Below are 27,970 nucleotides of genomic sequence, written 5' to 3' on the forward strand. Positions count from 1 at the left end.
TCAAGGATTTCATTTTACTTGCACCCACAATCAACGTCCATGGAAGCAGCAGTCAAGAAATCAAAAGATGGATTGCACTGGGCAAGTCTGCTGCAAACGACCTTTTTAAAGAGTTGAAAAGGAAAGATGTCACCTTGAAAACTAAAGTGCACCTGGCCCAAACCGTGGAGTTTTCAGTCTCCTCATAAGCATGCAAAAACTGGACAGTGAATAAGGAAGACCAAAGAAGAATTGATGCCTTTGAATTGTGGTGTTGGTGAAGAATATTGAATATACATGGACTGCCAAAAGAACGAGTAGGTCTGTCTTGAAAGAAGTACAACCAGAATGCGCCTTAGAAGCAAGGATGTTGAGACTATGTCTCACATACTTTGGGCATGTTATCAGGAGGGATCAGTCCCTAGAGAAGGACATCATGCTTGGTAAAGTAGAGGGTAGTAAAAAAGAGGAAGACCCTCAATGAGATGAATTGACACAGTAGCTGCAACAATGGCCTCAAACATAACAACGATTGTGAGGATGGTGCAGGACCGGGCAGTGTTTCGTTCTATTGTACATAGGGTTGCTGTGAGTCGGGACCGACTTGACAGCACCTAACAACAACAATATAATACACACTTCTGAGAGGAGAAAGGCATGAAGTAACTTGGTAGTAGAGGAAAGGAGGCCAGAATTAAAAATATTTTGTAAGTCTTGATATCTGATATGTAAGTCCTTTCTTCTTATTGTTCAAAAGTATATTGGCTGTATTTAGTTGTTGGCATTTCCAACTAAGTTTTAGAATCAGTCTATTAATTTCCACCAACTAACATGTAGGAAATTTAATTAGGATTTCACTGAATCTACAGATAAATTTAGGGAGAATTCACATCTCTAAAATATTGAGTTTTAACGTTCGTGGATGTGTGTTATCCCTTCATTTATTTAGGTCATTTTAAACTTCTCTCACTAATGTCTTACAGTTTTCTATGTAGATGACTTGTATGTCTTTTGTAAGACTAATTCTAAGTATTTTCTATTTTGATGCTTGTGTTGATGGTACTATTTTCTCATTGGTAATTGCTAAAAAATGATTGATACTTGTATTTGTTTATCCAGTGACCTTGCTAAATTCATATTTTAATAATTATTTGTTAATTTTTTTAGATATCCTGCCTCTGTATTATTTCATCCGTAAATAATGAGTTTTACTTTTTCTTTCCAGTCCTTTTATCTTTTAGTTCTTCTTCTTTTCTTATTGAGCTGGTGAAGAGTTCCTATATAACCTTGAATAGAAGTGGTGATAGTAGACATCCTCATATTATTAGCTAGATCAGCAGGAAAGCTTTTCATATTTTAGTATTAAGTATGATGGTTGCTATAGCTTTTTTTTTTAAGACCCAATATTAGATTTAGGAAATTCATTTCTATTTCTTCTTTGCTAAGATACTTATTACAAATAGTTGTTAACTTTTCACAAATGCATTTTCTAGATTTATTGAGATGATCATATGATTTTTCTACTTTTTTTCTGTTACAATAGTGAATTACATTTATTCATAGATTTTAAAAGTGAAACTAACCTTGCATTACTGCAAGGTTGCTCTGTGTTTGTTATCCTTTATTTATTGCTGGATTCAATTTGCTAAAATTTTGTTTAGAATTTTTATATCTATGTTCATGAGAGAGACTGGCCTGTAATTCTTTTCTCATAACATCCTTGTTTGGTTTGGAAATCAAAAGTATGCTGGCTTAATAAAATGAGTTGGAAAAGAGTTTCTTCTTTTGCTTTTCTCTGGAACACTTTATCTTACTTCTTTGAATTTGCCAATAATGTAATTTAGGACTGCGGTTTTCTTTGTGGGAAATTTTAAAATTATGGATTCAATTCCTTAAATAGATACAGAATGATTCATATTTTCTTTCTTATGTCAGTTTTGATAAGCTATATTTTTAAGGATTTTTTTCTATTTCATCTAAATTTTAAATGTATTTGCAGAAAATTATTCACAACTCCTTCTATTACCTTTCTAAAAGCCGGTAGGATCTGTAGTAATAGTCTCTTTTCCATTCTTGGTATTAGTTATTTGTGCTTTTTCTCTTTTTGCTTGATCAATCTTGCTTGACTTATAAATTTTAATTAGCTTTTCAAAAAACCAGCTTTTGACTTTGTTGATTATTTCTATTTTAAGTTTGGTTTCTACATAATTAAATTTTGTTCTTGTTTTTATTATTGCTATTGCTGCTGTGTTTAATTCCTTTGGGCTAACATGTTCTTTTTCTGACTTCTTGAGATGGATAATGAGATCATTTATTTTCAGGCTTTTTCCTTTTTTAATATATTTAATTGGGGCCATAGATTTCCCTCTAAGCACTGCTTTACCTGCATGCCCCAAGTTTTGATATATCATATTCTCATTATCATTTAGTTAAGATTATTTTCTGATTTCATCTTTGATCCATGGGTTATTTAGAAGTATATTGCTAGATTTCCAAGCATTTGGAATATTTCTAGTTATTTTTTGTTATTGATTTCAAGCTTAGTTGCACTATTGTCAGAAAACATAATCTGTATGAGTTCATTCCTTTGAAATTTACTAAGACTTTCCCTGTGACCCAGAATGTGGTCAGGTTTGGTTAGTGTTACATGGGCACTTGAAAACAATGGTGTATTCTACAGTAATTTGGTGTGATGTTCAGTATATGTCAGTTAGGTCAATTTTATTAATAATGTTGTTCAAATCTTCTGTAACCGTACTAATTTTTTTTTAACTAGTTAATCAGTTATATAGAGAAAACTAAAATCAAACCCATTGCCGTCAAGTCAATTTTAACTCATAGAGACACTATAGGACAGAGTAGAACTGCCCCACTGCCCCATAGGGTTTCCAAAGAGCAACTGGTGGATTCAAACTGCTTACCTTTTGGTTAGCAGCCGAGCTCTTAACCACTGTGCCACCAGGGCTCCTGTTGTATAGAGAGGTATGTTAAAATATAGATATAGGCCCCCAGGGTTTTTTTTTTCCCTTAAGTGAAAAAGTAATTGGAGCCCAGTAATTTATCTAAATCTATTTGTATATCTGCCCTAAGCATTTATAATTGGGAACTGTAGAAGCAAAATTCTCTTTTATTTATGATGTCAATGAAAGGTAAAGGCTACGTAATCAGACTTTTCTTGCCAGTCATTTTTTTGTTGGTGCTGTTCTTTTTGGTTTGACAGTCACTAGACTAAGGCAACTACATGCCCTAAACAAATCCTTCCTCAGAAATTCTTAAAAGTAACCTTTCATACAACCGCCAAACTTATGCAGCACCCTATCAAAATACTGTCACAAAAGAGAGAATATTAATACTGTGCTGTTCAGGATGTCAGACAAGCCTGGTTACAATGAAAACACAGAATTACTCACTAAGTACTTGCAGTCTTCTACTCTGCTATAAGACTGATCTTTCTAAAATGCATACCTTGTCATGCAACTTCCCCCCACATTTAAAATTTCTTCAGGGGCTCCCTATTGTCTCCAAGAGAAAATTAAATGTCTTTAGCTTTGCACTAAGCCCACCATTGTCTGGCTCCAGCCCTCTTCTGAAATTTTGTCTCTTGACATGCCCCTGAGCTCCAGCCACCCATGGAACTCCCTGAGTAGGCTACAGTCTTCACATTTGTGGGACCTTTTGCACATGCTGCTCCCCCTGTCTGGAGAGCACCATCTCTCCATCTCATCTTGCTTGCCTGACTGACCCTTAACTGGCCTTCAGGACAGCTCCGATGTCACCTCCTCTGGGGAAGCCCTTGCTTCCTGCATAGAGATTCCTCTCCTATGTGCGATCCGAGCACCCTTGTCACACCTCTGCCACCGCACTTACTAAACTGTGTCTCTATCTTCCCTAATTGAAGAGAGGCAGTGCAGTTTCCACTCTTATCTCCCTAGATCCTGTCACAGCACCTGCACACAGAAAGCACTCCATAAATGTTGAATGAGGGCTTCAGTTGCAGCCATCTTGTTGTTATTGTTAGCTGCTGTCTAGTTGGCCCTTGACTCCTGGCAATCCCATGAACAATGGGATTGAACTGTTGTGATCCATAGGGTTTTCACTAACTAATTTTTTCAGTAGATTACCAGGTCTTTCTTCCTAGTCTATCTTAGTGTGGAAGCTCCCCTGAAGTGGAAGCTCCCCTGAAAGCTGTTCAGCATCATAGAAACACACAAGCCTCCTCTGACAGACAGGTGGTGCAGCCATCTTAACCAGGTGTAATTAAGTATACCTACCCACTACCACGGAGTCAATTGCGACCCATAGCAACCCTATATGACAGAGTAGAACTGCCCCATGGGGTATCCAAGGCTGTAATCTTTATGGAAGCAGACTGCCACATCTTTCTCCCATGGAGCAGCTGATGGGTTTGAACCACTGACCTTTCGATTAATAGCCGAGCACTTTAACCACAGTGCCACCAGAGCGCCTGTAATTAAGTATAGAAACAAGTAAATTGTCAGAAAAATGCTTGGGTGGCATGGTGTCATTGGATGATATTAAGGAATAAGCCTGAAAGTCACTTTGGGGTATCACATTTTAGGAGTTACTTCAGTTATTTTCTATGACATTTAGGTAAGTGGCAGGGACCAGGAGTGACATAGAGGAAATAGGTGTGTGAGAAGTACACAGAGACGCCTATGCCTTACAAACATATGGACATGATGAACTAAAAAGATGGGTTTTTTAATTCAAATTCGTCTTGAGGACTCACGGATCATCAGGACATGTATGAGAAGTACTGTCAAAGATCCAGCTCCCTTTCACGTTCTTTCAAACTGAACAAAGCCTGTGTCTGAGACCACAGCCAATGTCAGCCATGCTGGCATTTTAGGAGCTGCTTATTCATTCCCATGGGGAATAACCTTGAGCATAATAGACAGATATAAGAAATTGTGTTTTAGTGGCTTTTTATTCCAGTTTATTTTTGCTTGTGCTTTTTCAATGATTTCATTCCAGCAGTGTCTGAAGCTCAACAAATATTTATGCTCGTGAGGGTTTTCGGGATCTCATTTGGATAGGGAATAGTGCCTAGTATGTTGTAGGGCAGTTTTCTAAGTTAGAAAGTTTTACCTTATATTGAGCCAATAGGTTGCTTCCTAATAGAGTCAACCCATTGGTCCTAGAAATGATTTTTGTGGAAAATAATTTTTCTCTTAGGCCTTTTGTCACTTTTTTCCCCTCTTCCAACTCCTTTACACACCCCATACATTGGCATGGTTTCGGGGTGACTCAACATCCAAGTTCCCTGCTTTGGATTTATGGGCACAGAGAAGCAAAGCGATGCGGCATTTCATCATATGTGTTGCAACAAAGAAGCATATGGAAAGCAAACAGTTTATGGGAAGAAGAAAAGACTCGTGTGTGTAAAGATGCAATGGCTCATGCACAGAGAGATTATACACTACCTTAACAGAAAGGCAACTTGCCAAAGTTTGAAAGCATAAGCTATTCCTAAAATGGTGTTGCTTCTATACTAAAACTGGTGTCTGGCAGCCACAGTGACAGAAATGGATGGAGTGCTGGACACTATGAAAATTCACTCAGAAGAGGAACTTTATTATTATTATTTATATTGTTGTGTATTTCTCATCTTCCTTCCTTCCTCCCTCCCTCCCTTCCATTTATTTTGAATGTTCATGGATGGACTCCCATTAGGTGCCCAGGCCAAAACTCCTTTTGAGTAATATTCAAAAGCTAGATTTACATCTTTCCCAAAATATGGGCTACAACTTACCATAGGCCTTGGCCCTTGGGAACGTTGGCCTTTTAGTGAAATAAATTAATAATTAATAATTAATAATATTTATTTTTATTTTTTATTATATTTTTTATTTTTATAATTTTTATATATTTATATAAATATAAATATATAAATATAATTTTTATTTTATATTTTTATATATTTTTATTTTTATTATTATAATATTATTTATTAATAAATAATAATATTTAATAATTAATAAATAAATTAATAAATAAATTTAGTGAAATAAACCAGGACTTACTTCCAAGGCACTTCTGGGTGGACTCGAACTGCCAACTTTTTTGTTAGCAGCAGAGCGCATTAACTGTTTGTACCACCCAAGGACTTCAGTTGATCAGTGATGTGAGCTAATATGAAACTCTTCTGCCCAAGAAATACTTTCACTAAGAGGTGGGTGGTAGGTAGAGGAGAACAGGGCAGGGTGTTTTAAGTGGGAAGGACAAAGGGCTGGAGGAGAGGGTGGGCTGAGGGGCAGATGGAGCAGCACCCACTGAACACTGCTAAAGCTCAACAATATTTGAAAGAAGGAGCATCTGGAATTACCCAGTGCGTGTGGCGGCTACGTAGAGCAGAAAGCCAACAGCAATGTGGAAGGAGACAGTTACAGTGTGTATTTGACTCAGGTGTAGCCCAAACACAGGAGCTGGGCCTGTAGAAAATTGGTCACCATTTACTCCATTTAAAAAGCATTTCTTATAGTCTTTCTGTTGCCATGCTTTGTTTCCCTTTAATTTCTTCTTCTCTCTCAATATGCTCAGTTTTTATTGCACTATGATTTCAGCTTTCTACTGTATTTCACAGAATCTGTATTTTCTTGAATTATACTGAACACAAAGCAGATGCTCCCTAAAATTTACTTCAGTTTCCTTTAGTCTTTTTTTTCCCAAAAGTGAGCCCTTACTCTGCATTTTCCTCTGTCTTTTTTGCTGAATGTTTGCATAGATATATATTTTTTCCTATTTAGTTGCCCTTGAATAGAGGTGAATGTATGCTGAGTGTTTTTCCATAAACAGAGCTGGTGGGTTTTCCTAGGTTCCCTTTGTTGTCTACCAGGTATTGGTAGAATCTTCTGCTCATATCATAAGTCAGAAAGTTGGGGTAGATATAAATTTCTGGTACTTTTTATACATCCCAAAGGTACTTTATCTGTTCCATTTCTTCTCTGCGTTCACTGAAGCCACTGGGTTTGGGTTTGCTTTCTGTCTACAGTATTCTGTGTGGTTAGACCTTCACATGGGATACATAAAAGTGGCTGTGCCCAATGTCTGCCTGGCATTGCTGGTCACTACATCAGCAAGAAGTCGCACTGTGATGCATTAATTGGTCCCAACCCACCTGGAGCAGAGGATAATGAAGAACACCAAAGACACAAGGAAAATATTAGCTCAAGAGACAAAAGGGCTACATAAACCAGAGATTCCATCAGCCTGAGACCAGAAGAACTAGGTGGTGCCTGGCTACCACCAATGACCACCCTGACAGGGAACACACAGAGAGTCCCTGTTGGAGCAGGAGAAAAGCGTGGTGCAGAACTCAAAATTCACGTAAAAAGACCAGACTTAATGGTCTGATTGAGATTGGAGGAACCCTTGAAGACATGGCCCCTGGATGCTCTGTTAACCCAGAACGAAAACCATTCCTGAAGCCAACTCTTCAGACAAAGATTAGACTGGACTATAAGACATAAAATGATACTCGTGAAGAGTGTGCTTCTTAGTTCAAGTAGATACATGAGGCTAAATGGGCCGCTCCTGTCCAGAGGCGGGATGAGAAGACTGAAAGGGACAGGAACTGGTTGGATGGACGCCGGAAACCCGGGGTGAAAGGGGAGTGTGGTGTCACATTGTGGAGATTGCAACCAGTGTCACATAATAAAATATATATAAATTTTTGTATGAGAAATTAACTTGAGCTGTAAACTTTCACCTAAAACACAGTTAAAAAAAAAAAAAGCCACACTGCTGATTTTCTGCTAATTGTGGTCCAGAGCCTGGGACTTCCTAGTAGAGTTGACTTTCAGTGCTGCTGATCTGAACCTGCTGAATGGGATTCCCAGGGATGCTGTCCCTGTGAGCACCACTTCTGCTCTGGCCTGGGGCACAGCCCTCAGCCTGGGGTGATATGAGGCTCTTTACTACTTGATGCCCTCAACACGTGCTGCTCCAGGACTGGGAATTGTTGACAGTAATGGGTATAAATCCACAATCCATGTAATGTTCTTGATAATTTCAGTTTCTTTTTGACTGATTATACTTAGCTTTTAGTTTGTAAAGTGACCAAGGAAGAGCTTATAAGAGGAATAGGAGCTATTGTCCTAAGAAAGGGGAAATGTCAACTCAGCCATTTTCATGTCCTTTCCTTGTCCTTGAATTATTAGCATTATATTTAGTCTGTCACTTCTCTCAGGAATCTTTTTAAATCACTTGTCCGTTTTGAAAAAGTTATCTTAGTTAAATCTAGGTCATGAATCCACAATCCATTTCACTGAACCCCATGGATCTACCCCTCGGAAAGCTACTGAGTGAGTATGCCTTCAATGCCACCGCCCCCCCACCTCTGCCCGCCACTGGGAAAGTATATGAATGATAACATTTACATTTTTGAGCGGTTTATATCTGAGAATATCTTTCTTGGCGTCACATATACAGGACAACTCTACTAGATATAGACAATCTTGAATTATACCATATTACTATCAAAAACTGGTATTGTCAAAAATTGCTTTCTGGTATTTGGCACGGTATAAGTTTATGGCCAGCTTGGGTTTTTGTTACCTTTAAGTAATCTTTTTTTTTTTTTTAATAAATATTTACAAAATCTTTTCTTTATTCTTGGAATTCCAAAATTAAAGAGCATATGTTGGGTGTTTACTTTTTAAAATTTTTTCCTGGTTTTCTTCAGCCTTGGAAAACTTTTTTTATTTTATCTTTGATTAAAGCTTCTGTGTTTTGTCGTTGTTTTCTTTTTTTCTTACGGAAGCCCCATTATCAGTAGACAGGATCTTCTGGTTTGTATACTTCTGTTTGTCACATTTTCTCTCATTTTTGTCTGCTTAGCCTTGTCTCCTAAGGTTTTGCAAATTGAGATGGGTCCTATCAGAGATTCATGTCAATATCTGGTAGAATCTTTAGCCCTAAATGAAAGGAGAACAAGCAAAGTAAAATGAGAGTAAATTTAAACTTAAAATTTTTTTTTTTCTTTCGTTTAGGGCCATACTTAGTCAGGAATGTGTTTTGTTAAAGAGCTTCTTATCCTTATTAGGGGCAGCAGTCAGGGATAGCTGCCACAGTCTCCCTGTTCTTTGGCAGGCTTGCTGTCCACTGAATATGAGTGACTAGTAAGCTGTTCATGCCAACCCCCTGTCCTGTACTGTCGCTAGAACCCAGAACACTTCCTAGGGCTATTATTGGGGTCCAAGGGCTGAACCTCAACCAAGCTTTGCAAAGAACTCTGCTGATTTCGTTTGTATACTTCCCTTTTGCATGCTAGAGCCTTAAAAGCCAGGCAGGTACTACCCTCTGTCTGCTCTTCTCCGTGCTTTACATCATTGAAATTCCTGGAAATTTCTTTTGTATGTTGGCCCTCTTGCCTACTTTTTTAAGGGTGATGCAGGATTTGTCTTCATTCTCTATTGTTGGTCAGTTTTGTGTAGATCTGAAAGGGAGTCGTTTACACCTTGCCAAGAAGTCAACCTGTTCTCTTCTATGAATACAAGATTGAGAATACTTTGAGGTCAGGAGAGTGGGCACAGATGGCATAAACCAATGAGAAATGGAGACTTGACAATAATCTTAAGTATCCTGATAGAATTTTTCTCATTTTGTTACCTGTGATAATTAGGGTAATTGAATAACAGCAATGGCAATAATCACAACAATTGCCTTGTTAAAAAACTAATGACTACCTGTTACATATATCAATTTGTTTTAATCTCTATATCCACCTTGGAAATTTGGTAGTTGCCTCTCCATTTTATAGATGAACACTCGGAGAAATTAAATAACTTACCTGGTATCACATAACTAATATGTGTGAAGTAGGATTCAGACTCAAATTTATCCTTGAAATTCTCCTCTTTTCTTTGCCGCCAGTCAAACAGCCTAAAGAGTTGTCCAATCTCCAAACCTCTGTGGTCTGTAAAGTGTTGTCAGTTACAGGACTTTGATCATCTGTAGTTGTTTTATTGGTCCGATATACTAAATCCCTCGCTGTGTGGATGAAGTTCATGTAAATAAGAGAAGAGCATTTTTTTAAGATAGTTTTTACGTGTGCAGTTCAATGACAAAAGTTATATACTTCACACTGTGTCAACATTCTCACTATCACTACCCATATTCTTTTACCACTCCTAACGTAGACTGTCTATCCCTAAAATTCTCATCTGTGCATTAGGGTTACTGTTGTCAGTTTCATCTCATACAGATAATTCTTTACAAGAGCATAATTGTCAAGGCAAACGTTCTTTAGTAATTGAGCTACAGTGTTGTTTAGTTTAAAAACAACTTCATGGGGTAGTTTTAGTTCAAGGTTTAAAAATTGTTTTTTAGGCAATGGATTCATTGATTCACCCAGTCTCAAGGGATCCAGTAAGTCTGGTTTCCATGATAATTTGAAGTTCTGTTCCACATTTCTTCATCCTTTTGATAAGGATCCATCTATTAGGTCCTTGATCAAAACATTCAGTAATGGTAGCTGGGCACCATCCATTTCTTCTGTTTTCGTGGCAGAGGAGACAGTGGTTCATGGATACAATTAAACCTGTAGTCCATTTTCTTCTCTGATTCCTGAGTCTCCTTCTTCCTCTGTTGCTCCAGGCAAATAAAGACCAGTTGTTGTATCTTGGGTGGCCACTAGCATGCTTTTAAGACCCCAGGCACTACTCACTGAACAAGGAGGTAGAACAGAGAATCTAAAGACAACATTAGGCCAGTTGACTGGATAGACCCACAAAATTATGACTCTAAACCTCTGAACGAAGAAAACATCTTTCACCCAAGTAGTTGTACCTAAGCAGTATCAACAGCTGCTGCCTTTTCTGGGGGGGTTGTGGGGAGGCTGCTTTTTTTTTTAATTATAGAGTTATATATGACACTATATTTACCAGCTTGCCCCCCCCTTTCTGATGTCCAGCTTAATGATATCAGTTACAGTAGTTAAGTTGTGTAACCATTACCTTTAGTCAATGCCAATTTTCCTATCACTATAGACAAAAATGTACTATTTCCCTCCCTCCTCCACCCCCAGTAACCACTAACCATTTATTTCTATATATTTACCTATTCTTGTCATTTCATGTAAGTGAGACCATACAGTATTTGTTCTTCTGTGGTTGACTTATTTTGCGCAGCACACTGTCTTAGAGATTCATCCATGCTGTAGCATGTATCAAGAGAGAAGGGCATGTTTTATTGTTTCTCTTGTACTGGCTAGAACTTTGACTAGCAGCGGGAAGGTCTTGTTTTCAGTTCCTTGATTTATCATCCACTGTATTTTCTTTTTAAACTAGAGTATTTATTTGCCTTCAGTAGGGATTCTTCCTTTCCTGAAAATGGTTTATATTCTTATATTCCTTATGTAGCTCTCTATGGTTATTTTGATGGTGTACATCTCCTCTCTTGTCTTGAAGCATCCTTCTCTATTGCCACTGCGAACACAGTGTCTTGAACATAGCAGAATCTCAAGAGGTTTTGGTGATGTTGCTGCTGGTTGTGCTTTACTACATCCAATTAGAACAACAACAACAAAAATTAAAATCGGAATAAAAGCAACATAATTGATTACCAAGGAGCATAAAAGGAGCTAGAAAAATATTGCAGTTGGTCGATGCCTGGTTGACAAGAACGTTTTTGTTCTTGCTTCACAATTTTTTTCTTCCAGTTTTTTTTTTTAAACTAAACTTTAGATGAAAGTTTACAAAACAAACTAGCTTCTCATTAAATTCTCATACATTCTTTTATGACATTGGTCAACAACCCCATGACTTGTCAGTACTCTCCCCTCTCCACCTTGGGTTCCTTATTACCAGCTTTCCTGTCCCCTCCTGCCTTCTAGTCCTTGCCCCTTGGCTGGTGTGCCGCTTTAGTCTCGTTTTGTCCCATAGGTCTGTCTAATCGTTGGCTAAAAGTTGCGTCTTTGGAGTGACTTCATCACTGGGCTAAAAGAGTGTCCGGGGGCCATACTCTCCTGGTTTCTCCAGTTTCTGTCAGGCCAGTAAGTCTGGTCTTTTTTTGAGTTAGAATTTTGTTCTACATTTTTCTCCAGTTCTTTCCAGGACCCTCTATTGTGATCCCTGTCAGAGCAGTTAGTGATGATAGCCGGGCACCATCTATTTCTACTGGACTCAGTCTGGTGGAGGCCATAATAGCTGCAGTCTGTTAGTCCTTTGGACTAATCTTTCCCTTGTGTCTTTAGTTTTCTTCATTTTCCGTTGCTCCTGAAGGGGTGAGACAAGGCTTCACAAATTTTTGGCTAGCTCATCCCTTTGATAAGTCTACTCCATAATTAGATTTGTATTTTCCTTTCAGACATATTGGAATTAATAGAACATTCAATAACTGTAAAATGTACCACTATAATTTTAGGATTTTTTTTTGATTCTCGTCTTCTAACTGAATCATATCTATTTTTTTCTCATAGGTTACGCTCTTTGGTCAAACAGTTAGAGAGAGGAGAGGCATCAGTTGTAGATCTTAAGAAGAATTTGGAATATGCAGCCACAGTACTTGAATCTGTATACATTGATGAAACGAGGTAAGCTAAAGACGACAAGAGAGAGCTAGTCCAGTGATGGTAAATTTTCTGTTAAATGGCTTTTCTGAAATTGTCTTCATAGCAGGTATGGAGTAGAATTCAGATTACTGTCTTGGAGCCTTAGCTTCCACAAATAAACTGGGTAGATTTGGACAAGTCACTTCGCCTGTGTGCCTCTGCATGTATAAAAAGAGTTAACAGAATCTATCTTACAGGGCCATTATGACAATGAAGTGAGATAATGTAAGAGGAGAACAAGTAATTTTAAAAAAATCTGGTAAGATTTTTATCAAATGAGTAGTTTCACTGTTATTATTGAATATTGTTAGCCTCAGCCTAAAAATTATATTCCTGTTTTAATTCACAGTGTCTATCAGTGAGTGAAGACTCCTGAAGTGATTGAGAAACATTTGTTCTCTTAAACATCCACTATTTCTCCTTTAATCTTACATTTTTTATGGATTTTCTTAGCAAACTCTTCCCACTTAAATTAGCCAAAAACATTAAAATAGTTGCAGTTACTAAATGCATTTAAAAGTAAAAAAAATTGCTTTTCTTTTGAAAGATGTTGAAATGGCGAATATAAAAGGCTTTATTTTTTTCTAATTCAGATAGGCTTATCTGTCAGTAGTTTTAACATCTTAACTTTTCTTTGCCAAATTCCAATCTGAAAATGTTTCACCGTAATCTCAGGATTATATGGTTTATTTTTTGGTGACGTGCATGGTTCCTAATTTAAGAAGATTTGATGTCATAGTGTTTTTCAGATAAGTGTTGTTTCCTTCCCCTTAATTAATGTGCCTAAAGGAAAACAAAGAAAGCACTTCACATTGACACTTGCTTCTACTGTTTATTTTTAGTAGGGGTTAATATAAATATAAAATATCATCTTAGGTTTTATTTTAACTTACTGTTATTTAATTATGGTTCTATCTAGTGGTCTTCTCTCTGAATAAGTTAGAAAAATCAGCTAAGCACAATGTCAGATGACTTAAATTATATGCGCAAATGAAAAACTGCATTATTTTAAAAGTTTTGTTTGAATTTAGACATTCAAATTTATGTAACATCTTCTAAAATTGGAAAGAATATCAGCTAACATCACTTAAGATCAACACTGCAGACTGATTGGGGCACTTCTTTGCAGTCTTTAAATGTCCTTTCTTTTTTGTTTTTTGCACAAAATATTTGCAAATGGTCCATTTATGAAGTATTCTTTGAATGGCCACTGAGCCTCTCTGTGAGTGCATTTTAAATGGAAGGTTTAAATTCCACTCAAATTCCACAGATCTTCTAGGAGTAAAGATATTAGGTGCTCCTGAGTGCAGGATTCTTGGAACCTAGATGGGATATATCTGACTGCCCCTCGCCCCTTTGTTCCTCTCCTCTCTCTGGTAAAGAGAACCATCGTGAAACACAAATGATGTGCTTTCACAAGCCTTACTAAAAAGGTGCTGCATGTTTTGTGGCCCGTATGACTTGTTTTCTTTGCTCCTTTGTATGCAGGTGTCATGGAGAGAGGGGGAAGCCGTTTTCAACAGAAATCTCTAACTTTAGATTAAATCTCAGTGTCTTGGTTATGTTTTTCACATTCAGACGACTCCTGGATACCGAGGATGAGCTCAGTGACATCCAGTCAGATGCTGTGCCGTCTGAGGTCCGAGACTGGCTGGCTTCCACCTTCACGCGGCAGATGGGGTTGATGCTCAGAAGGAGTGAGGAGAAACCTCGGTTCAAGAGCATCGTCCATGCAGTGCAGGCTGGGATATTTGTGGAGAGGTAAAAATGGCCGCTATTCGATGACCAAAGCAGCAGGTGGAACACCAGTTTCCAGTAGCTTGAAGTTTTGCTTCAATCTAGTTTTGATATCTTTTAAATACTGAAAATTCTGGGTGGAAAGAATAGTGTTGAATAAATAGCAAAACATACCTATTTTAATATCTGCTGCATTTTTAGGACAAGCTTTTGCCTTTGCTCAGAATTCTTTTTATGAAGTAGAGACGGTTTAGTCTGAGTTCAGTTTCTAGTTTTTAAAGAAGGACATCATCCAATCCGTCATTCATTGACATATGTTCATGATGGCTACATGGGGAGCAGGTCAGGGATGCTTTGGGATTGCTGACTCAGGAAGGGCAGTTTATTTGCAAGGGGTTGAGTTTCCGATGACACTCTTCAGTTTTATTAGCCATCTTACTCTTTGAGATTGAATTGCCCTCCTCCTTACCCCAAAACAGATTCTAGAAACATTGTTCCTGTAATCCCTGTTGTACAATTACACATTTATAAATTCCATGTTTACATCAAAATTCACCTAGGCTGTTTCTCTTTCTTGTTTTTGACAGTTCTAAAGAAAATGTTCTTCTAAGTGGGGTGTCTGTCTGAGTTCTTCATTCAGGTTAAAAGTACCATACTTCACACTGCCATACTGCATCATAATTCACTTCTGACAAAAGTAACATGTTTTAATAATTTAATTCCCAATTCTGGGCACATAGACTTAATTTTTTTTTTATTTCCAGTGATTCATGTGTTTAGGGTTGCTTTAATTTGTCCTGAATTTAGCACTTGGCCCACTTGAGTGACTATGAAAAAGGTCATAGAAGAAATTTCTGGTTCCTTGGGTTGCCCGAGGACATGACCTCTAATTATTTGATGTAAGTTTGTGGGCTACTAATCCTTCTTCGTAAGAAGTTACAATGCATTTTCCCCCTCTGACTTTGCCAGAATGTATAGACGGACATCAAACATGGTTGGACTGAGCTATCCACCAGCTGTTATCGAAGCATTAAAGGTAATAGTGAAAAGATTTTAAAATATACATGATACCCTAGAAAAAGTGTAATTAAATTTGTTGTTGTAAAATAAGAGGCTTTTATGTACAGTTCTTTACTCAGTCATTCCTGACTTTTTTTTCTTTCATTTTTTCTTTTCTGTTCCAACAGTATAAATATCTTTTCAGCCTTCTTCCTATATATATTTAATCAAACTGTATGTTGGTTTAACTTCTTTCTACTTAGTCATTTGGTATCACGGAACTCAGGCTATCTTTGGCCATAAGAGATCAAATTTGTTCTGGCTCTAAGTATTTAACATCAGAGGATCTTTGTTGATCATAATGTTATCATTATTTGATCACCTACTCTAAATCCATTTTATAGACAAAGAAAGTAAGACTCAACCACATTTAGTTAGAGATAGAGCTAGGGTTCGACCCCAGAGCTCTTGTCACATGGTAAGCTCTCAGTAACATTTACCTCATGAACGTATGCCCCCAGAGCCCTCATCTTCTCTACGTAGCCTCTTGTTTTCTCAAGAGTCTCACTGAGCCAAACTATTCCATGGGAAGTGACGCAGATGTTTGAGTTTAAATGGGCTAAATGCTGCAGAAGTACTCCGAATCAGGCAAGCTTTTGGAATTGTATACAATATCTCGAAGAGCACCAAAGCAGAAGTATTCCTCTAGGTTTGTGTTAGGTCATATCCACTAGTCTGGGGGTATCCCAGCTGCGCTTAACCTGACTTGGTTTCTGGATGCCAGAGTGGGGCTGTGCTAAGGCCTAGGATCACTGGGCTGGTAGACATTGCATGGTGTCTGCACATGAAGCTGGGTCCACTTGCTTAGGGACATCATCACGTTCCGACTTTTGCTAAAGCCATTGTTGTTGTTCTCTGAAACCTGAAAAATACATTACCTGGTGATATTTTCGGAGGACAGTTTTAAAAGTTCATGGAATCAGGGGTGAGAGGGCTTCTTAATTAATTCAATGTCAGGAAAGAACCCTTTAGGGCCCTTTGATTATACATTCCTAGTTCTTTCTGTCATCTATGAGACATTCACTGGCTGAATTTGTGAGACCCTATATACATGAATTTTCACTTCTCCCTTTTCTGTCTCTACATTTTTTGTTTCTTCTTAACTCCTGTTAAGAGCAAGAAGAATACTCACAGCTGGAAGACATGCATGTTTTCTCCGGTTCCTCTTCAACCCCCACTCTAATGCCCAATACATTAGTGTAATTTACAGTGACATTTCCCGTATTAATCAGTGAAATCCTTCATGAGATCTGGTGTTTCATAACACCCAGTATGAAGTTGCATCGATTTTTCATAATTGAATCTGAAGCACTCAGTGAAAGTCTTAGAAACAGTAAAACCATCTTTTACCTTTAATTTATTCCTTTACCATGAACATAAATACGGGTGGGTTTACACGTACCAAGAAATTTATGCAAATATTTCTTACAAACTGAGGCATCTTTTCTGTGCAGAACAACTGAAGAAAATGTGGAACAACCTATGATGCACACGAATTGTTACTTCACGCTTAGGAAAGAGTAATTTGTAGATGCACACACATCTTTTTGAGGGGAAGGATGCTTAGTTTATTCACACAAGGAATAAATAACTACCAACTGTCTAAATGTCTACACTTGTCCACATATACTGCTAAAACTACTATTTCTCCTGGCTCTGTCCGCTGAATCCTGAGGAAGTTCAAGATCTTTTTAGAATCTAATATTTCCTCACTTCCCCAGACTCTGGTTTTCTTTGCAGTGGATTGGAGTTGAGTTGGAGAGATTACAGAGGTTGATTCTTCTTTTTTTTTATGTGGTGCCTGCTAGAAAAAGGTTATTTCCACTTCACTGCCAGCAGTTTACATGGGATCACTACTCTTTTCTTCTGCTACAGAAATTTTGCCCAAAGACTGAGAGAATACAGTCTAATAAAATAAGCATCGTGCTACTATCCTAGTAACCTTTGTGATTAATGTAAGGGCAAGACATAAAATGGCGTTTAAGGAAGAGAATAATTAGTCACTACCAATCTGTAAATTTGAAATACATTGCTTTTTTGTTCTTTTTCTTTTTTTCGATCAATATATACTAGTTTCTACTTTTAGGGTGTTTTATCTCTAGTCTTCTGGGGTGGAGTTATTGAAAGTGGAGAAGTATGCTGTTCTTTAGGAGAGCATTATTGTGTGACTCAGGAAGAGACCCATTTGGACAGACTCCAAGCTTAAAGTGGGAGGAAAGGAAATGAGGAGGTTCAGGTTTCCTTTATGTGAGACTCATAGGAAGTTCGTGCAGTTTCTCCACAGGAATGGTCCTCGTATGAAGTTTAGGTTAAAGCAATTAAAGTGTGTGTTTGTTAAAATGCAGATTCCAGGCCCTGCCACCAGGATTCTGCAGAGCTCCCCATCCTAGAATCAGCTTCTTTACTGATCACCCCAAGTGGATCTGAAGAACATTAAAAATTGAGAATCACAGCTAAGGCCTCCCTAAAATGAGGGTCAGAGATGCAGAGGACATCCACCTCACTGTCTGTATTTACTCTTCTTCTTGATTCTGAGTTCTAATACTCAGAGTGAAGTTTTGCTTTTTTTAATATGGTACTTTCTATATTTCCAGTGATAAAGAACTGTTCTCTTTTTTATTTATTCTGGAGACTAGGATTAAAAATTGTCAGACATGACAAAGTGTTTTCCAACCTATTTAGTTGTCAGTGGAATTTTACTTAGGACTTACGGTCAGACAAGGGATTGGGCTTCTGACAATGCTGATTTGTAGTAACCTACATGAAGCTTTAAGTCTTGGATTAATCTGAAATGGCCCCAGTGTCTATGGCCTGGGCCCTAGTGGGATATTGCGAGGCCTAGGTCACGGTATCTGTTCATATATTCATTGAGTTTACCACGTAAACTGCCATCCGTGAGATCAGTAAAGGGTATCTCAGTGGGACTCTTTTCTGGTTCTGCTACCGTATGGAATTAGACCCTTTATTTCATTTCTCTGAATTTACCATCTGTAAAATTGGAGAAAATCTGGAAAATCTGAGGAGCCCTGGTGGTGCAGAGGTTAAGCGTTTAGCTGCTAACCGAAAGGTTGGTGGTTCGAACCCACCAGCGACGCCACAGGAGAAAAGACCTGGAGATCTGCTCCCGTAAAGATTACAGACTAGGAAACCCCATGGGGCAGTTCTACTCTGTCATGTAGGGTTGCTGTGAGTTGAACTTGATTCGACAGCACACAACACCACCTATTTCTGGAGTTGTAAAGTTTTGTGAGTGTATGTCAACCCTTTACACTGTGCCAGGCACAGAAAATGTGCTCAACAACTGTAGCTATTTCTCAGTTATTATAATGGAAGGCCGAGATGAAGTTGTCACAAAATATGAATTGAAACAATTTCAGTTGAAAGTGAAACCCTTTTGGAAAAGTTTGTTTTTCCCAATATCAGTTTTTCTGTGCCCTGGCATTTGTGAGAGAGACTCTTGATGCCACTGGATGAATTTGACGGTTAGAGTGGTTAGAAAGGGACGGGATTGTGATTCATGGACCAGGTCAGGGAGCAGCAAGGACTGGGAAAGAACCATTCCCATCAGTAGTTCTGAAGAAGCTGAATTCTGTAGCTGGGAACCATCTGAAGCCTTGCCTGTAGTCTGTGTGATCTCACGTGGATTCTTACTGTTTGTTCAAGTCAGTAATTTTCTTTAAAGTAAGACTCTTGGCATGATGAGAAACCAGATGACTGTTGCTTTAACTATATTGCATAAACACACCATTGTTTACCCACAAGTAGCTGATTATGATAGGTCAGAGGCTCATCAGACAATGTGTACATACATTTTGGAGTAGCTATTTATAAACAAGGAGCTCTGGTGGCTCAGTGGTTAAGAGCTCGACTGCTAACCAAAATTTTGGCAGTTCAGATCCACTAGCCGCTCCATGGGACGAAGATGTGGCAGTCTGCTTCCATAAAGATTTACCGGCTTGGAAACCCTATGGGGCAGTTCTACTCTGTCCTATAGGGTTGCTATGAGTCAGAATCAACTTGACGGCAATGGTTTTTTTTTCTTTTAATTTTTTATTTTATTTATATACAAAGAACACTTTGAACTTTAAGAACGATGTATAGGAGTGTGTTCAGTTTAGGTTTTTTGGTTTTTTTTTACTTTTTTCAGTAAAGTGACTTAGGGATTTGAGGACTAGATCTCCAGGTTAGTGACTCTAAAACTGATAGCATTTTTCTGTCCCATGATATGAATGCATTCTTCTAGGTTTACCTTGATTTCAAATTCAGCAGTTTAAACTGAAGGGACACATTATTACATTTTCTATAGCCTTCATGTTTCTGGGTACTTTTAAATGCGTTAGCATTCTCGACTGTAGACTAGAGGAAGTCAGTGGAGAGGGTCAAGGGGTTGGGAAGAAGCACCATAGGTTATTGTGGAGTTAATTAAGTATTTGAAATTAAACAGTGGCATCTGAAGGGCATAATGGAAAGAGCCTGTACTTAGATGTCAATTAAACTTCATGATGCCAACTCGTAGCGACCCTATAGGACAGAGTAGAACTGCCCTATAGGGTTTCCAAGTAGCGGCTGGTGGATTTGAATTGCTGACCTTTTGGTGAGCAGCCATAGCTCTTAACCACTGCACCACCAGGGTCTGTTTGCATTTGGACTCCACGTGTGTCCCTACCACTTACTCTTGGTTAGTCTTAGGGAAATTAGGTCATGTTTCAGTTTCCTGGGTGGCACAGGCTCTTTGCAATTGACTGCTAACCTAAAGGTTGGCAGTTTGCACCCACTAGTAGCACCGTGGAAGAAAGGCCTGGAGATCTGCTTCAGTAAAGATTACAGCCAGGAAAACCCACTGGAGCAGTTCTACTCTTATGAGTCAGAATCAACTCAACAGCAACAGGTTTGGTTGTGTGTGGTTTTTTTCTTCAATTTTTTCATTTATAAAATGTTACTAATAATAACTACCACTTAGGATTGTCTTCAGAATAAATTACATGTTTATCACCAGTCACAATGCCTAGCATACAGCAGGTGCTCAATAAATTGTGTTATTATTATGTTGTTGTTTTAGTAATAATAGTAGTTAATATTTTAACAGCAAATGCTGCGTAGGACTTCCAAGTTGGAAAGAGTTTGAGAATGGGTGGGTTTAGGGTTTTGGCCCTGGCCTGTGAAATCTTGACTGAGGACTGCATGGCTGACCCCAATGTGGGGAGATTAACGGCTGCTGAGTGGCTGTGGACTAATGCATTCTTTCTCCCCACCTTGTCCTGCAGGATGTGGACAAGTGGTCCTTTGATGTCTTTTCCCTCAACGAGGCCAGCGGGGACCACGCACTGAAATTCATTTTCTACGAATTACTCACACGCTATGATCTGATCAGCCGTTTCAAGGTCAGTGACGAGTACACAGGTTTCATTTCTTCCCCTCAGCCACAATTTAAGAGCACATTAAAAATAAATAAATAAATAAACTGCACACATTTGGCCATCCTTGTTTGACTTTTGGGCCAAGACCAAGAAATGCCCTTTAATGTCGACAGAACGCTGTGCTGAGTGACTTGGGACACGTCCTCGGGACAGTTGCTGTAGGGAGCTCCTCTGTGGTGGGAACTATTCATTACCCACTTACCTGGTGGTGTCATTGGCAGGGGAGAGGCTGGAGAAGCCCATTTAGAGCCCAGTCTTGCTAGAAGTACAACCCAAAGCCTGAAATAGCCGAGCTCCCCTGCGGGCTCTCCCGGCAGATTTCATTTTGACGTGACGTTGTATCCTATCGACCACCGCCTTCGGAGTGACAATAATGGAGACAGAGTATGCACCTACTGTCTGCAGACTTTTTTTTTCCCACCTCTTGGCTCATTCAGACAAGTACTATCACTTATCATCTGTGACAGATCATTGGTATTTCTCAGCCATTCATACTTCAAATTAATTCTTCGACTTTAAAAAGAGAGCGTGCATCTTTTCCAATGTTCAACCCCCTCAGCCTTCGAATATCACAGACTCTTGAGATCAGGCCAGGTTCTCAAGGGAACCTTTGTATTCATCTGCCAACATCTATCATATCAATGACTCGGGCTTCTCTCAGCAGACAGATGAGCCTGTGGAAAATGCAGGTCATTTTCTGTCAAACATATTGATTTCTCTGGATATCATGGTTCTTTATCACTGTCTGAAGGACTGAGTTTTGGGAACATATTTCTTTCTTTTTTTAAAGTGCAGACATAAAAGTTATTAATAGGTGACATATTTGCATTGATTCAACAATAAAGTCACATAATAATGGAAACATTTTCAACATCCTGTTTTCAAAATGCTCTCTTTGTATATAAATTTCTTACAAGTAGCAGTTACTTTCTCTCTCATTATTAAAATGTCACCTGTAACTTTGAGGGATAAAGATTTATTTTGTCGTTTTAGTTATTTTTTTCTTTTTAATTGTGCTTTAAGCGAAGGTTTACAGAGCAAGTTAGTTTCCCATTCAATAGTTGATACACAAATTGTTCTGTGACATTAGTTACAATCCCCACTATGTGTCGTACTCTCCCTCTTACCACCCAGAGTTCCCCATTTCCATTCTTCAGGTTTTCCTGCCCCTTCCTGTCTTCTCATCTTTGCTTTTGGGCAGATGTTGACCTTTTGGTCTCATATACATGATTATTCTAAGGAACACTTTCCTCCCGAGTGTTACTGTTTATTTGATAGGCCTGTCTATTATTGTGCTGAAAGGTGATCTCTAGGAATGTCTGCCGTTCCAGATTAGAAGGGCGTCTAAGGCTCATAGTCTTGGGGGGTTCCTCTGGTCTCTCGGACCAGTATATCTGATCTTTTTTATGAATTTGAATTTTGTTCTACATTTTTTTCCCCACTCTAACAGAAACCTTCTATTGTGATCCTGGTTAAAGTGGTCAATAGTGGTATCTGGGCACCATCTATTTCTTCTGGTCTCAGGCTAGTGGAGGCTGTGGTTCCTGTGGTCCATTAGTCCTTTGGACTAATTGTTGCCTTGAGTTCTAATTGTTTCCTTTGGTTTTCTTTACTGTCCTTTGCTCTGGACAGAAAGAGACCAATAGTTGTATCTTAAATGGCCACTCGTAAGTTTTTAAGACCCTAGATGCTACTCATCAAAGCAGGAAGTAGAACTTTTTTTATGAACTGTCATGCCAATTGACCTAGATGCCCCCTGGGACTATGGTCCTTAGCCTTCAAACCCAGTAACTCAGTCCCACAAGGTGTTTGGTTATGTCTAGTAGTTTCCATGACTGTGCCCCGTGTGCTCTGTTATATACACGAGTATACGTGCAGCACGTACAAATGTGGAAATATCCACAGCCAAACCTATATATGCATGTGGGTGTACTCCCGTACATCCTCCCACACCTATTCAGCATGCATATCTACCTATGGATCCACTCATAAATTATTGTTTTTTATTCCTGTTGTTGCAGGATTTTACATGTTACAGTATTTACCATCATTTCCTTTTATTCTTGTGTACCTCTCAGTGTCTTCCCTTGACTTGGCTATGTTGTGCTGACTTCCCTCATACTGTGTCCCGCCTTTCCCTTCACCAAAGTTAACACGGTTTACTATCTAGTTAGTGATTTTCCCACCCTTCCCCTCCCATCCCTGGTAACCATCAAAAAATGTTTCTTTCTGTGTGTAAACCTTTTCTTGACTATTTATAGTAGTGGTCTCATACAGTATTTGTCTTTTTGTGATTGACTTACTTCACTCAGCATAATGTCCTCCAGATTCATCCATGTTGTGAGATGTTTTGTGGATTCATCCTTATTCTTTATCGTTGCATAGTATTCCATATGTACCAAAGTTTGTTTATCCGTTCATCCGTTGATGGGCACTTAGGTTATTTCTGTCTTTTTGCTGTTGTGAATAATGCTGCAATGAACATGGGTGTGAATATGGCTATTCTTGTCACAGCTCTTACTTCCCTAGGATCTATTCCTAGGAATGGAATTGCTGGATCGTTAGCATTTCTATTTCTTGCTTTTTAAGGAAGCATCATACCATTTTCTATAGAAGTTGTACCATTTTACATTTCTACCAGCAGTGTATAAGAGTTCCGGTGTCCCTAGAGCCTCGCCAGCGTTTGTTATTTTCTGTTTTTTTGATCAGTGCCATTATTGCTGAGGTGAGATGGTATCTCATTGTAGTTTTGATCTGCATCTCTGTAATGGCTGATGATCGCGAGCATCTCTGTAGGGTAGCTATGAGTCACAATCGACTCGACGGCAACAGGTTTGGTTTTTTGATCTTTATGGTTTTAAGTTTTACATTTAGGTCTTTGATCTATTTTAAGTTAGTTTTGTGTATCATGTGAGATATGGATCTTATTTAATTTTTCTGTAAATGGATATCCAGGTTTGCCAGCATCATTTGTTAAAGAGACTTTCTCTTCCCCATTTAATGAACTTTGACCCTTTGTCAAAGATCATCTGTTCATAAGTGGATGGATTTACTTCTGGGTTCTCAGTTCTGTTCCATTGGTCTACGTGTCTGTCATTGTACCATTACCATGGCTGTATAGTAGGTTCTGAGACTGGGTAGTGTGAGGCTTCCTACTTTCTTCTTCTTCTTAGGAATATATTTTTTACTTTGTGGCCAACTAACTTTATGGCTAACCAACCAACCAGTTGGTGTTGAGTCAGTTCCAACTCAGTGCAACCTCACACGTGTCAGAGTAAAACCATGCACCGTAGAGTTTTTAATGGCTGATTTTTTGGAAGTTGATCACAAGGCCTTTCTTCCAAGGTGTCTCTGAGTGGACTCAAAGCCCTAGCCTTTCAGTTAGCAGCCAAGCATGTTAACTGTTTGTGCCACTCAGGAACTCACTTTATGTCAGTGGTCCTTAATTTGTTTTACATTAAAAACTTGCTTGAGTATCCAGTGGAGGGTTGAGACCCTCTCTTAGAGCAAAGTTCCTATGGACATACACCCACCTTTACCTGGCATTTCCGTGGCTTTGTAGCAGGGCTTTGAACCGGTTTGCTTTGGTTCAAACCCCTGCTGAGAATTTGCATTTCCACCCTAGATATACTGAATCAGAACCTGTATTTTAACAAGATCCCCAGTTAATTCTTATGCATAACTTCCTGGGAACTTGTTAGAAATGCAGATTCTTAACAGGGGTTCAAACCAGAATGAACCAATTGGAAGCCCTGCTTCATAGATCTCTGAAGGATAACCCAAGGAACCCAGGTTCATTGGATCTTCATTTTTAAAAAATGGAAGTGCATTCATCTCTGACTTCTAAAATGCCATAATTTAAAAAAATCCACAAATGATAAATTTGCAAAAATATGCTCAAGGAAGAACCTGGGATGGAATCTCATCAAACATTACCAGAGCATTTACATTATTCTTTCTTGCTAATGTGTTTGGTAATCTCCTGGGGCACACACTCTCTCTCTTACCCCAACCTTGTACTTGATAATTTACCCTAAACCATGAAATTGGTTCAGAAAACTAATAAAATAAATGTTTTCAGGGTCCCCTTATTTTGTACAGGCATTTTGCAATTGTTCTTCACTTTCTGCTACATACAAAAGGAAGGAAGGCATATACACATGCGTAGTTGAGGCTGAAAAGTAACTATGTTGGTAGGAAGTATTTTTCTAAGTTACTGGTAGTTCCAACAAAGGCTCAAGTCTTTTACTCCTTGCTAAATAAATTAATGTGAGGTTCACCCTTCAGCCAAAGATTAGACAGCCCCATAAAACAAAACGAGACTAATGGGGCACAACAGCCCAGGGGACAAGAACTAGAAGGCAGGAGGGGATAGGAAAGCTGGTAATAGGGAACCCAAGGTCGAGAAGGGAGAGTGTTGGCATGTCGTAGGGTTGTTACCCAATGTCATAAAACAATATGTATAGTAACTATTTAATGAGAAACTATTTGTTCTGTAAACCTTCATCTAAAGTACAATAAAAAAGATTAATTAATGTTTACTGTGCCATTTATCTCTCTTTGTTTCTTTTTTTTGGTGGAAAAGCAAAAAGTACCTGGAGATCTTAAGTTATAATAGTGTTGCAAATCAAACACAAACTGCCACCAGTAGTGAAGTAAACACTGACCTCCTGAAAACTATGCCTTCTAAAAGGAGTGACTGCATGCATCAGACACATGAGAAATAAATAAACCAATGATAGTATAAGGTTATATATGGGAATGAGAACAAGTTATATTCTTATGCTTATTACTTGGTAATTTATTATTGGTCACTTGCAATTGGGAAGGTCTCATTCCACTGATATTGTGTTACAAAAAATGAATGATTCCACACACAGTAATTATTAGTACTATTTCAATGTTTCTCAAATAATGTTCAAGAAAACATTGCTTGTTGTCCCCCGTAGCATCTCGTCTCATGTGGGACTAGGAGGAAGGGGTATTTAAGAGTTAGATGAAGACAGAGAAGTAACAGAATTTTAGCACAATCACCAATAACTTAATTTTCTACATGTGCATCATAAGTCATTGCTTTACATGTGAACAAAACTAAATGTCTTCTGAGATGAATCTGTGTCATTCCACTGGGGCTCTGAACTGGGGAAATTAGGACAATTTGCAAGGAAGACTGTTCCTAAACCAGAGACTTCCTGTTAGAGTTCCAAATTATCTGATAATTTATTAGTGATTTTTACTATGAAACTTTTAATTTCTTCCTTTGATACATTATGCCTCCAGAAGGGGACAGTGACGGTGCCTTAGACTTTTGTCTCTTCACTTAAAGTAATTAAATCACTAGTTAATTAACCTTGCTGCTCTCTTTCAGATCCCCATTTCTGCACTTGTCTCATTTGTGGAGGCCCTGGAAGTGGGATACAGCAAGCATAAAAACCCTTACCACAACCTGATGCATGCCGCCGACGTTACACAGACTGTACATTACCTCCTTTATAAGACAGGGGTGGCGGTAAGTACAGAGAGGAATGCTTAGATTATACACAAAACGCGATGGTGCCTTTTTTAGTAGAGGATGTTCCTCTTCCAATGAGGTGGAGCCCCCGGGGGGTACTGTTTTGTGGACTTCCAGTTCTTTAAAAGGCATCTAACCGAGTCATGGAAAGTCTTGGGGCTCCCTGTTGCCCCTAAAATTTTCTCCAGCCTGGACTTGAAGAAACAGATAACTGGAAGTGGCTTGCATCCTCCTAGGTTATGACCAATTCACCTAAAACTAAATACGTTTCCAGATACGGAGAGTGGTACCGTAACCTCTTGCTATGATCACCAACAATGAGGTTCCCATATATTGAAACTCCATTGAGTTTATTTGGCAACCGTGCTACACAAAGTTTGCTTTTGGTTTGAACTGCTAGGTCTTTTTCACAGGGACTGTGGTTATTTTTCAAGGAGCCTTGTGGCACAGTGGTTAAGTGCTTAGCTGCTAACCGAAAGATTGGCAGTTCGAATCCAGCAGCTACTCCGTGGGAGAAAGGTGGCAGTCTGCTTCCGTAAAGATTACAACCTTGGAAACCCTATGGGGCAGTCCTACTCTGTCCTACAGGGTCACTGTGAGTTGGGATCAATTCCATGGCACACAACAACAATGGTTATTTTCATGGTATTTATGTGCATTTGAATTTTTTGTTATCCTAAGTGTCAAACTTTACTTCTAACCATTTGAAATTTGTCTTGGTTGTCTGGACTCGACATGGATGTGTTTTGGATCTCTGTTCTGTAATCTATTCTATTAGCTAACCTGTTCAACTTTGCCTTCTGTGCTTCCATCTAAAAGTATAGCCGTTAGTGACAAAAAACAGGTCTCTATGACTTTTTAAGGGGCCCTTGTGGCATGGTGGCTGAAGCAATAGACTGCTAACTGACAGATCAGCAGTTCAAAACCACCAGTAACTCTGTGGGGGAAAGGTGTGGCAGTTAGCGTCCTTAGAGATTTACATCTTTGGAAACCCTGTGGGGTCACTATGAGTCGGAATCAACTCAATGGCAGTGGGGTGACTTTTTACTTTGAAATCGCCTTCAGAATTGACATCAAGATAGATATTCTTTGGGTATAGCGATTAATTAGCCCAAAAACCCAGTACACATTTGTCATCTTCTGTGCTGGGGCATGTTGAAAGACTTGGTCTAGTATCTCACCGAATTAAAAACAGAATACAGTGGGAGGAGTGTGGGCTTCGGAGCTAGATGTAGTTGGATATAAATCCCTCCTTAATTACTTATTAGATTTTGTGACCTGTGAAAAATTGCTTCAGTGTCTAAGACAGGATTTCATTTCTAAAACGGTGAAAAACATTCTGACTTGCAGAAGTGCTGTGATGATTAAGAATACATTAAATACTCTGCTTGCCTAATAAAGAAAGCTCAGCAATTAGGAATTGTTATTAAAACTTTGTTAGATTTTCCCAAAACCTCTTATCATTTTTCATTTCTTCCTTGATGTAAAGCTGATTTCCTAGAAAATATTATTTAAAAAGCTATTTTTTAAAAAATATATACCCTGCAAAGGGAGCTTGTTTAACTTGATAAAAGTTTCCTACCAGAAACGTAGAGCAAATGTCATACTTAATGGTGGTTCCATTGAAACATGGAACAAAGCAGGGATGCCCAGTTTACTACTGCTATTGGAAACCCTGGTGGCGTAGTGGTTAAG

The 27,970-nt window shown here is 38.7% G+C and overlaps 1 protein-coding gene across 5 annotated transcripts in view; it reads left to right on the top strand.

Moving 5' to 3' along the window:
- Positions 1-27,970, top strand: part of PDE1C (phosphodiesterase 1C) — a 744,082-nt gene that overhangs the window by 598,800 nt on the left and 117,312 nt on the right. For 4 of the 5 annotated variants that reach the window (XM_023739603.1, XM_004385322.2, XM_004385323.3 and 1 more), the window contains 5 exons: positions 12,419-12,532; positions 14,129-14,311; positions 15,257-15,323; positions 20,611-20,727; positions 26,132-26,272. In XM_023739603.1, coding sequence (XP_023595371.1) covers positions 12,419-12,532; positions 14,129-14,311; positions 15,257-15,323; positions 20,611-20,727; positions 26,132-26,272 — 622 coding nt within the window. Of the gene's footprint in view, positions 1-12,418; positions 12,533-14,005; positions 14,312-15,256; positions 15,324-20,610; positions 20,728-26,131; positions 26,273-27,970 lie in introns of those variants that run through there. The other variant, XM_023739605.1, reaches the window with a different exon arrangement.

Source organism: Trichechus manatus, unplaced genomic scaffold, assembly GCF_000243295.1.
Source record: "Trichechus manatus latirostris isolate Lorelei unplaced genomic scaffold, TriManLat1.0 scaffold00137, whole genome shotgun sequence".
Taxonomy (NCBI): Eukaryota; Metazoa; Chordata; class Mammalia; order Sirenia; family Trichechidae; genus Trichechus; species Trichechus manatus.